We start from the raw sequence: 11474 nt of genomic DNA, 5'->3' as shown, positions 1-11474 counted from the left end.
CGGCCCGGGATCTAGACGGCCGTGGGGGAGGGGAGCCGCCCTCCCGCGGCGCCGCTCCGGAACCGCCGGCCACTCGAGGACGCGGTCGCCGGCCTCTGGGGCCGTGCTGTTTTGTTTCACCCTCACGTTGTGCGGAGTGAAGTGAAGTAAAATGTCCACGAGGACCCCATTGCCAACGGTGAATGAACGCGACACTGAGAACGTAAGTAGCCTGGGCGGTCTGGTCGAGTTCCCCGGCCGGTCTCCACCCGTTGCCTCAGGGAGGACGACGGCAGCCTTTGCGGTTGGGGTCCCGCAGCCCGGGGCGCCCTGGAAGTAGTGGGCAGGCCTTAGGCCCCCGGAGGCGGCCGGGGCGGACCCTTTCCTGGGGAAAGCGGCCCTCCCGCCGCTCGCGTGCGGGCCGGGGCAGTGCGGCGGCGATCACGCCGGCGTCCTGTTTGTTCCCAAGCCTGTAGGTTGCAGCCTTGCCAGCCGGTGTCGTGAGAGGCTGGGGTGTCGCACGCGCAGTGGGGTTATACGAGCGTGTGTCCGACCCTCCGCAGTGCTTACCGCTCATTTAAACCACGCTTCCTTTTAAACTTGGGCAGGCGGCTCCTGAGAGGCTGCCGGGACACGGACATGTTCGTGGTGCGGATGAAAAGGGTTCGGGGCAGATGGACTGCCCTGTATGTCTCGTTCCTTTAAGTTGTCTGGAACTGAGTTTCGTGACAGTCGCTACAACTAAATGGCCACCGAGGAATCTTTGTGGCCTCCTTGGACGGAACTCCAAAGCTGTGCAGGAGCGAGAAGTTCTCGTTGAGTGCAGACTTCGTTAAGGAGTAGCTTCGTTTCCTTACGCATCCGTTTTGCAGGCGTCGGTGAAGCGTTTTTGAAAGGAAGATGTATAGTAAACGCCGCCCTGCCACGCACTGGCCAAGCCCGGGGCTTAGCTTGCTTCCTTCCTAAGGAGAGGCTGGCTTAGACAAACCCTAGGTCTCTTCCAGCACTCACATCCTCTGATTCTCTGAAAGGTTCCTTTGATTTTGTTCACGTAAACCTTTAAAAAAAAAAAAAAGCCAGGAGCAGCATTTTTAGGGAATGACAACTTGTAGTAGCGATTCCGTTGGAAAAATGTTGACTCTGCCCAAACGCTTTCTGAACTCTTCTGTAGCGCTGGGTTCAGAACGGTTCCAGTCTAGCTGTGTTATCTTCTGCAAAATATCTAGAAAATAACTCCTGAAGAAACTTCACTAGCTTTTCATTGTGTTATGAGGTAATTCCTGGCAAGAAAATGCCATCGCTTAGGAAAAGCCTCCTTGCTCTGCCTGTTTCCATGATTTCACTAACGTCCTGAGACGTTGTGAGCTGGTGGTATCAAATGCCTTCATTTTCATCTTAAAAATGCCATTTGTTTGCTGGATAGCGATCAGGTGTTTTAATCTATTTATGTAAACCTTGGTCTAAATCATCCCTGTTGTTATAGTAATGTATAGTATTTAATGCTGTTTAGCCTAGTAAGTAAATATTACAGTGTATATGTTCTTTTACCTGAGATGGATTAGAAAATTACATAAAGAATGTGTAATAGAAAATTGTAGGTGAGTCAGTGAATTCATTTTCTTTTCGAACCTATTTCTGACTTGATCAACCTGTTCTTTGACTCCCTTGAGTCGAGCAAGCAAAAAAGTGAGTTGATTAGCTTTGATCATTGACTTTCACTTAGAGAAGCAAAATCTTACATTAAACTAGAGCAGGAGCTCCATACTTTCTAAATAAACTGAAGCCACAAACCATCATAGCAGATTTACACCCAATGGATTTTTACCTTTTTCATGGTGAATTTGTTGAATTATGTTGCAATCTTTTTGTGTGTTGTTAGTAATTACTAACTTCATTCTTTTTTTTTTTTTTTAATTTACAGCTGACGTTCAGTATTATTTTATATTAGTTTCAGGTGTACAACACAGTGGCCAGACATCCATATAATTTATGAAGAAATTCCCTGACAAATCGAGCACCCACCTGATATCACACATAACCATTATAATATTATTGACCACATCCCCATGCTGCACCCCACATCCTTGTGACTATTTGGTATTAACTTTATTCTTTAAAAACATTGAGGGGTATGGAGTGTGCCTTTATTCAAATAGAATGTACTTAAAATTGAGTTTTTGACAGTGTTACAATCAGAGGTTGGTAGTACATCATGCATTAATTTATCATGCCCTGTTCCATTTTTAACTCAGGTATTGGCATGTTCTAGAAGTAGTTGGATATCTTTTACAGTGTGGTGCCCTTGTGTCAATGTTACACGTCTGGCATATACCATATTATTTATCTACTGTTACTGAACTGCTGCTAAGTATTAGACTTCCTGACAATTGAGTGGTGAAGATACAAAAATGACTGGGAGCTCTGTCAGTTGAGCAGCTCTTCTATCAAAGTCAGGTTTATTGAGAGAACAGTCACTCTTTTTAAGTACAATTTGATGAGTTTTGACAAATGTATAGTCATGTAACCACCATCACAGTAAAGATAGAGCATTTCCATTGCCCAGAAAGCTCTTTTGTGGCCCTTCACAGTCAATCCCCAGTCCCTGGCAACCACTGATCTGTTACTGTACCTATAGTTTTACCTTTTCTAGAATATTATGTAATGGAGTCAAAGTATATAATCTTGTGTCTGACATCTTTCACTTAGCATTGATACTTTTGAGGTTGATTCATGTTTGTGTGTGTGTCAGTACATTCTTTTTTATTGCTTTGTAGTTCATTGTTTAGATGTACGACATTTTTAAAAAATCTATGCACCAGTTGATGGACATTTGAACTATTAGGATTAAAACAGCTTGTCTTTCTATTTTGTAAAAAGACTTTCCGTTTTGCTTACCCTAGGAACCTTATTTAAAATTTTTAAATTAAATATATTGGGATAACATTGTTTAATAACATTATATGAATTTCAGGTGTACAACTTTATAATAAGACGTCTGTATACCCTATTGTGTGCTCACTGCCCAAAGTCTAGCCTCCTTCTATCACTGTATATTTGACCCCCTTTTACCCTCTTCATCCTCCCCCAAACCCCCCTTTCCCGCTGGTTACCACTATTCTGTTGTTTGTATCCATGAGTTTGTTTGTTTTGTTCATTTGTTGCTTTTTGTTTGTAGCCCACATATGAGTGAAATTATACAGTTCTTGTCCTTTTCTGTCTGACTTATTTCATTTAACATATAGCTTCTCGGCCTTTTGGCTAAGATCAAGTGTAGTATTTCATTAGCATAATACTCTCAAGATCCATCCATGTTGTCACAAATTTATTTAACTTTTAAATACGAGTAGTTAATATAATTGTGATAAGAATGTTGCTTATAGATCAAGAATAATAAAAGGCAAATAATTTGCTATAAAAATATTATTTTCTTCCTAGTGTACTATATTTTCATTTGTTTCTAAATGTGAATATACTCCTTTAGCTGACGGGTATATAAAAGATTTTATAACTCAAAAGGGTTTGTCAAACACTCTGACCTAGGGAGGATGCTGGGGCTCAGACAGGTGACAGGAGCTACTTGTGACCACCGACTATTTATTTAGTAGCAGAACCTCTACTAGGTCCCATTTCTCCAACTCAGCCCCCTCCACTGTTTTGTGTATCAGGCTGTTTCCCAAAAGCTTATGTACTAATGATTCAACCAGGGAGAAGTAGTTGTACTGATACAAAACTTAAAAAAATGTTTTGTTATGGAAAATTTCAAACCAATAAGTAGAGATAATTAATAAATATTTGTCAGTGGTTCTCAACCAGGGACGATTTTGCCGTCTAGTGGACATTTGACAGTGTCTGGAGACATTTTTGGTTGTCATAACTGAAGAGGGTTGCTACTGACCAGGAATGCTGCTAAACATTTTAGAATATACAGGATAGCACCCTTTCCCTCTGGACCAAAATGTCAGTTGAGCCAGGGTTGAGAAACCCTGGTATGTAGTTAGCCCCCTATGGACTCAACAGCTCAGTGGTCAGCTTAATTGCATTTGTTCTTTCCCCAAGAAGCAAATTCAATACATCTTTTTCATTTTAATCTCTAATGCTTTTAGTAGAGATAAAGCTTTTTAAAAAAAAGGATAATGATAATCCCTTTATCTTCATTTCTTAATATCAATTATCCAGTGTTCAAATTTCCTCAGTTGACTACTTTTTAAACAGTTTGTTCAAATTATAATCCATCTATTATAGTTGGTTAATATGTGAAATACGATGCTTTTTAAAGTTTGATAAAAAGTTTTCATTTTAGTTCTACAGTTGACTTGTGTAGAAGCATGGACATATCCTATTTGTATATTGGTAAAATTAGAAATCTGTTTTTCACTTAAGTTTCAAAGTGAATGACACTTTGTAAGCCTGGGTTATTTGCTAAAGTACTGGAGGCCTCCGGCTTTGCCAGTTATTTAACAGCTCCTGGTTTGTGTGCACCATGTACTTACTTACTAGTTAATGCAGAGAGTCATTGGAATGTCTTATCTCTATGAAATACATAAACTGATGGTGTTGTCTTGCCAGCTGTTTATTATATGAGACTATTAATCGCCTGTTCAGATATGAGTACCTACTATGTGTGTGACACTGTGCCATAGAGGATGTGCCTAGGAACTGTATTGCTCTTGTTCTTTAGGACTTCCGGTCCCTAAAGAGCATTGCACCCTGAGCTCGGTGGAACTAGTCTGTAAACTATCCAGCCGGAGCAAACAGAGTCACCTGAAGTGCTGAGTGCTGGACCCCACCCCCATTCTAACATTGGTGCCTTAGAGTTTTCATTTCTAACAAATTCAAGGTGATGTAGATGCTAGGTCCAGGGACCACACTTTGAGTCGCCGCTTTAGTATTCAGTTAAGGCTTGCCAATTAAATTATATTCCTTTAGATTGTATTGTGACTATAGAAGATAGGTTTCCAATAGATTCAATACAATTTTCAAGTTCCATAAGTTTTTGTTTTGTTTTTTTTTTTAAGATTTTTATTGGGGAATTGATGGGATGGGAACAGTGCTGGGGAATTGGGGAAAGGGGAACAGACAAGTTGCTGTTCTTTTGTTCTTCAGTCTAGTTGTGGAGGACATTGCTTCACTGGCCCAAGTTGGCGCCACCATTGCGCTTTTCCCGGGCGAGGCAGATCAGTCGCCGGCTTCTGGACGGCCGCTCACGCTGGCTGCTGGCTACACACGGTAGCCCATGGCAACCCACTGCAGCAGGGGTTGCAGCCTACGCCGTCGCCGTCGACTCATGGCAGCCCAGCTCCAGGGTGAGCTGTTGTTCAGCATTTTTGCTGTAGAGGGCAGTGTCACTGGCCCTCATATGTGGGATTCGAACCGGGGCCCTCTGGCGTCCCAAGCCAGCTCTTAACCAACGTGCCACTCGGCCGGCCCCCAAGCCAGTTCTTAACCATCGCACCACTCGGCCGGCCCAAGTTCCATAAGTTTTTAAAATTGGTTCTTTGAATGAAAATGTTAATGGAGAATAAAAAGTTAGCCTTCATTGATCACTTACTATGTACATCAGGCAACGGTACTAAGTACTTTATATAATATTTCATTTAAAATATGTAACATGATTTCATTTAATCTGCTAAAACTACTTTCAGTTAAACTATTTGGGCCTTAAAAAAGTTGATTTCTTAAGAATTCTTTTATTGGGTCACAGTATTCGAGAAAACATTATAAACTTCAAGTTGAGGGTCATTTTCATTTCTATGTGTAAATTAGGTGAAGGTAGAAATTTGCAATGAGTAAAATATTAGTCATTTTGATTATGTAGCACATGATTATTTACATTGTAATTACTTATAAGAGATATACACAGCTTAATGTAAATTAATAGTACTTGTTATCTTTCATTTCAAAGAGGATTCTGGATATAGTTAAACTTTATCCCTGGAATTTGTTCCTAAGCTGAAAGCAAGAGTCAGGGAATGTGGCCCCTTCTGATAAGCGCTGGGAGGACTAAAGCAGAAATTCACTTGTCTCACATCTGTTTTAAACTTTCAAATTAAACCGGAAGGAGAAAACACATCTCTCCTGGGAATCTCCCAACTTTAATGTTGTCTTACACAGACATTTCAAGAATTTGCTTGAAGTTGGTCATCAAGCAGTAATAAGAGGCTTGTGCTGCCCCATATACACCTGCCTGTGTAGTAATTGGAAGGGCACCAGAAGAAACGGACTTTTTGGGGGAGGGAGTCCAACTTTTTCTTCAAGCTAGAGGTCTTTAGTACTGCATTCTAGCTACCTGAGCTGCTCAGCCATGGTTAGTCTTATATAATCTTATGTAGACTAGGTAAGGCATTATTTCTGTGAGTTATTTGAATCTTGGCGTTCATAGTGGAAGCTTGAACAAAGGGGCTGTTTGTTATTTCTTGCTAATAGACAGTTGCTTTTGGGTGGAGGTTAAATGTTGTGGGGTTTGTAGTATGGCCATTTTACATGAAAATCTGTATTGGTAGAATTTAATATGAAATTTGAATAAGCTGAACCCAGAGGCTTTTTTTCCATAATTTTATATAACCCCATTCTGTATGTGGTCAGTACCTTTATGATTTCATTGACTACAAGCAGGTTCTAGAATGAGAATCCTGGAGAGACCTAGAACCACTTCCTAACTCAGCCTTCTGCCCTTAGGCTTACTAATGTTCGATATCCAGAATAATAATTTAAACTGGGACAAGCAGCTGTTGTTGAGACGTATGAGGTGTTTTGGTGACTCTCAGCTCACACACTATCTCCACCTCTTTCCCGTCTCCTTCCCTTGCCTGGCCCCTGCCTAGTGTAGGCCTGCCTTGGCGTGCCCTTGGCATGTATTAGCTTTACTAGTGAAGTGGGCTGGCAGAGCTTATGGTTTCTTTTCTTAAAAGAAGGTTGCCATGTAGATGTTAAAGATACTCAACGATAAAGAACTTTCCACAGGCCATGGGAATGTATTCCGATTTTTTCCCCATTTCTATTAACTTAGTTTAGGTTCTTAACATTTATTTTCTGCTTATTGTAGTTCTTATTGCTGTGGAAGAAACCACAACTTAGTATTATGCTTACAGATTCAGTCAGTGGTGGCTTATCTCTGTTCTGCTATGTCTGGGACTTCAGTATGGGGGATCGTGAAAGGCTTGGGGTGGGGTTTGAACGGCTGGGCTGGAAGATGCACAACCTAGATTGTTTCTTCACTCATGTAGCTGGCACCTTGACATGTACGGTGAGAAGGCTGGGCTCAGCTAGGACTCCTGGACAAAGCGGCTACGTGGGCCTCTCCAGCATGGAGGCCGCAGTGTGACTGGACTTTGAGGTGGCTTCGTGTTTGTCAGCAGACAAGATGGAAGCTGCCTGCTCTTTATGACCTAGCCTCCGAATTCACATATCACTTTTAGTTAAAGCAGTCACAAGCACCGAGATTCAAGCAGAAGGGACATGGATCTTACCTCATAATGGGAGGCGTGCCAAAGACTTTGGTGTCGTGTTCAAACCACTATAATGGTAACTCTTTGGGTTTATATCCTGACCTAGCATTTTATTTGTGACCTTGGACAAATTATTTATCTTCTTGATGGCCCAGTTACCTCATCTGTAAAATGGGATTGGTAATAGTCATGACCTCATGGGACTGTGTTAGTAAAGATAAGGCCTTCCATGCTCTGGCCTGCCTTTTCACTTTGCCCTCATCTCCTCTCTCTTCTCACCACGCATTGACCCAGGTGTCTTCTTGCTGTTCTTTGAACACCCTGGGGACATTCCAACCTCAGGACCTTGGCATTGGGTCTTCTCTTTGAATACTTTTCTTTCAGATATCCACAGATATCTCACCTCCTTTTTCCATGCATATCACCTCAGTGAGGTTTACTGTGTTTATTTCTGGAGTTTTCCATTTAATAGTTCTGGACCACAGGTAACTGAAACTGCAGAAAATGAAACTGGATAAGAGGGGACGACTGTATTAAGAATGGTTATTTTGAACTAAATTTTGTGGTTAAGTTACTACTGGTGTAGAGAAATGTTACAGATTGATCTTACACTTTGCCAAACTCTCCCATGAGTTCCAATGGTATTTCTGATTCTTTTGGTTTGTAGGAGATCATATCATCTACAAATAATGACAGTTTTTTCTCTTTCCTTTCAGTCGTTACATCTTAAAACTTCCCGTTTGCTAGAAGTATTGGCCATGACTTCCAGTATTATGTTAAATAATGGTAGTGGTAATAGGCAGCTTCGTCTTGTTTCTGATCTTGAATGATTCTAAAGTTTCTCCATTTAGTGTAATATTTGCTGAAGGTTTTTAGCCTATGATTTTTATCAAATTAAGGAGGTTCTGTTCTTAGTTTGCTAAGAGTTTTTTAAATCACAAGTTGTTCAATCTTAAATATTTTTTTCTGCAGTGAATGAAATAATTGTCCAGCTGCTTTCAAAAGTGAAAACTGATTTTACAAATATCTCAAAATTACAAAATACTTGAAGAACAGTCCTTTATTTTCATAATTTGACTTTATAGATCTTTTTTTTTTTTACATTTGAAAAACCTGACCATATGTTAGGGAGGTGACTGGTTATTTTAAGGATTAGAAAGGATGCGTGGGCACATGTCTTGTGTTTGTTCTACAGAAGGGACAGAGGTCTGTCAGGCAGAGTTGAAATATAGTGTAAAGTTGTGGTAAACTTTTAAACCTGATTTCTTAAGTAAGCTTCCTAAATTTCAAGTTCTTGCTTTACTGGATAGATACAACGGCAAACCTGGAACCACATTATGTTAAGTGTGTGTGTGTGTGTGGGGGGGTATATTTTCATTTGCGCCTTCTGGTTATATGATGATTTATATTCTATGACTTTATATATAGACAAATTTATTAAAAGAACTAATTAATACATATAACATAAAATTGAGTGCATTCCCCATTCTTTTTCTTATTGCTTCTTACATTAGTATTGATATGACCATGGCCCCTGTAACAGTAGTGCTTTAGCTGAAAGTGACAAAACCCAACAGATGGCTTAACCTAATAGGGGTCTGTTTTTCTCACAGAAGAAATCTAGGTAGCGTCTAGCTTTGGTTCAGCAGTTCAGTAATATTGGAGCTGGTGGCTTTTAAAAATATTTTTGTCTTTTTTCTCATTTTTGAGACCTTATGGCTGCAGGATAGCTTATACAACTCTAGCTACTATGCTTCCATTCAAGGCAGGAAGAAGGGGTTGTACTTGTGTATCTGTCTGCCTTTGTGAGAAACAAAGTTTTCCCAGAACCCCCCAGTAGACTTTCACTAATGAGAACTGGCCAGAACTAAGCCATATGCTACCTCTAGCTGCAGGGGGAAACAAAAACTTAGCTGCCCATGTTGCTTCCCCAGACACACACATCCAGCTTCTCTTGGAAATGAAGAGGGAAGGAATGGATATTGAGTAGATAACTACAGTGTTTGCTCCATTCCCTAATAATATTACCTGGCAACTTAAATGTTTTGCATTAAAGAGAGGTTTTAGTTTGAAATTGAACGCTTTATGAATTTATTATTTTCCTGTCTTGGCTTGATTCTGCATTAGTTTTAGTAGCACTATACACATTCTAGTTTTCATGGTAGATGAAGTGGTATCAGCTCAATTCCATGGGAGGGAGAAGGATCAGGACTCCTTTCCTCTTGAAGAATTCAATTCACCAGCTCCGAGTACCTGTTACGTGCTTGGTGCTGCCACGTAATGTTATAAACTGATTACTGAAGAATTATGTAACTTTTGGGGTTTTTTTGTCCTTATGTTGTTTATTGGCTCCGTAGGGAGAAAAAAAATTTCATACGTGAAGTAATTGACAAACAGTACAAGAATTCAAATTTATTTGTTAACACATTGTGGACCAGTGATGCAGATTTGCGTCTATACATTTAAGTGCCCCATCCTCAATGTGTTAAAATGTTTAGTACTGGCATTGAGTGCTATGATATATAATAGAAACTTTTTTCTTCTATAGGGCCAACTGATGGGTGCATGGGAAAAAATGAAGGCCAAATAGAAGAGCAAAGGGCAATTTAATTTGCTTCTGTTTTGCGATAATTTTTTAAGTTAAACCCATTAGATTTTGAAATTTAAGGACTTTATGTAGGGAAACATCAAACTAAATATACCAAGTTTAACCCTATTGTTGTGTGAATTTATAATCTAATGGGGAAATACAGGTTTCTTTTTGCTTGTATTGTTTATTTGTATGAATATGTATTATGTTAGGTGAGGTTATGCTGTGGTAATATTAGGTTGTCGGAAAAGTCATGACGTATTTTTTCTGTTTTTCGTTGCAAAAATGCGTCATGACTTTTCCGACAACCCAATATATGTGACTTAAATCTTAGTGGCTTAACACAGTAAAAAACCCTTGTTCATCCAAAGTTTACCTGAAGGCTCATTGGCTCCAGGAAGACTGATATTGTCCAGGCGAGTTTGGTCCTGTGGCCCTCCTGTCTTAGGACAGTGCTCAGCATTCAGGAGAGCAGAAGACAGGGCTTCAGCAGGTGAATTACATGTTACTTTCACTTGCATCTCGTGGGCCATAGTGAGGCACATTGCTATACCTGACCTCAAGTGAGGGGAGTGAGTTCCTCCAGGAGCTCAGAAGCACAAGAGCCAGTGAGGTGGATAATAGTATTGTCAAGAAAGCATAATAAAAATAGCTATAGGCAAAGTACCTTGGGATCCCAAAGGAAAAGAAAGAAATTCTGATGGGATGCAGGGAGAGTCATGGAAGGCTTCATAAAGATGGTGACAGAAGACCCAAACACAAGGGAATCAGTAGGGTTTTCTAGTTTTGAAGAGAAAAGGGGTATTCAAACAGAGAACCAGGATCACGCTAGAGAATAGTGGATGGTGTATGGGGAGAGGAGGAATGGGGAAGATCAGAGAGGGCCTTGAATTCGTTTAGCATTCATTCAGCAACAATGTATTGCACAGCTCCTATGTACCAGGCACTGTTCCAAGTTCTCGGAATATCTGTCCGGTAATGAGCAAGTACACACAAATGCACATCCCCACCTCCTGAAGTTTACATGCGAGGGAATGCTAAGGAGTCAGTCTTTTGTTGTAAGTCGATTGGGGGTGAGCAAAGGAATGAATTCTGGGTGCCTGTGAATCTTGAGATTCATGATATTTCTATTTTACATGAAACAGAAGACTGGATTTGCACAGAAGTTAAAGTTAATATCTTGTCTATTTAACTGTGTCTCACTCTGGATAACTTACTACGTAAGCAGCTGAATTTATAAAACACATACATGAGAAAATGTATGTTTACATTACAAAAGCCTTTTAAACAAAATTTTTGGATAGTAATATAATTTTTTTTAGATTTTTATTGGGGAATTAGGGGCTTGGGAACAGCCCTGGGGAATTGGGGGAAGGGCAACAGACAAGTTGCTGTCGTTTTGTTCTTCAGTCTAGTTGTGGAGGATGTTGCTTCACTGGCCCAAGTTGGCACCATCATTG

At 40.3% G+C, this 11474-nt stretch overlaps 1 protein-coding gene across 13 annotated transcripts in view; it reads left to right on the top strand.

Moving 5' to 3' along the window:
- Nucleotides 1-6: 6 nt before the first annotated feature.
- MARK3 (microtubule affinity regulating kinase 3) overlaps nucleotides 7-11474 on the top strand; it is an 89586-nt gene continuing 78118 nt past the window's right edge. For all 13 annotated transcript variants that reach the window (XM_019639312.1, XM_019639316.1, XM_019639314.1 and 10 more), the window contains exon 1: nucleotides 7-202. In XM_019639312.1, the coding sequence (XP_019494857.1) occupies nucleotides 152-202 (51 nt within the window). In that variant the 5' untranslated portion in view covers nucleotides 7-151. The remainder of the gene's footprint in view (nucleotides 203-11474) is intronic.

The sequence above is a fragment of the Hipposideros armiger genome, unplaced genomic scaffold, assembly GCF_001890085.2.
Source record: "Hipposideros armiger isolate ML-2016 unplaced genomic scaffold, ASM189008v1 scaffold_43, whole genome shotgun sequence".
NCBI lineage: Eukaryota > Metazoa > Chordata > Mammalia > Chiroptera > Hipposideridae > Hipposideros > Hipposideros armiger.
This window is presented reverse-complemented; position numbering and strand designations above follow the sequence as displayed.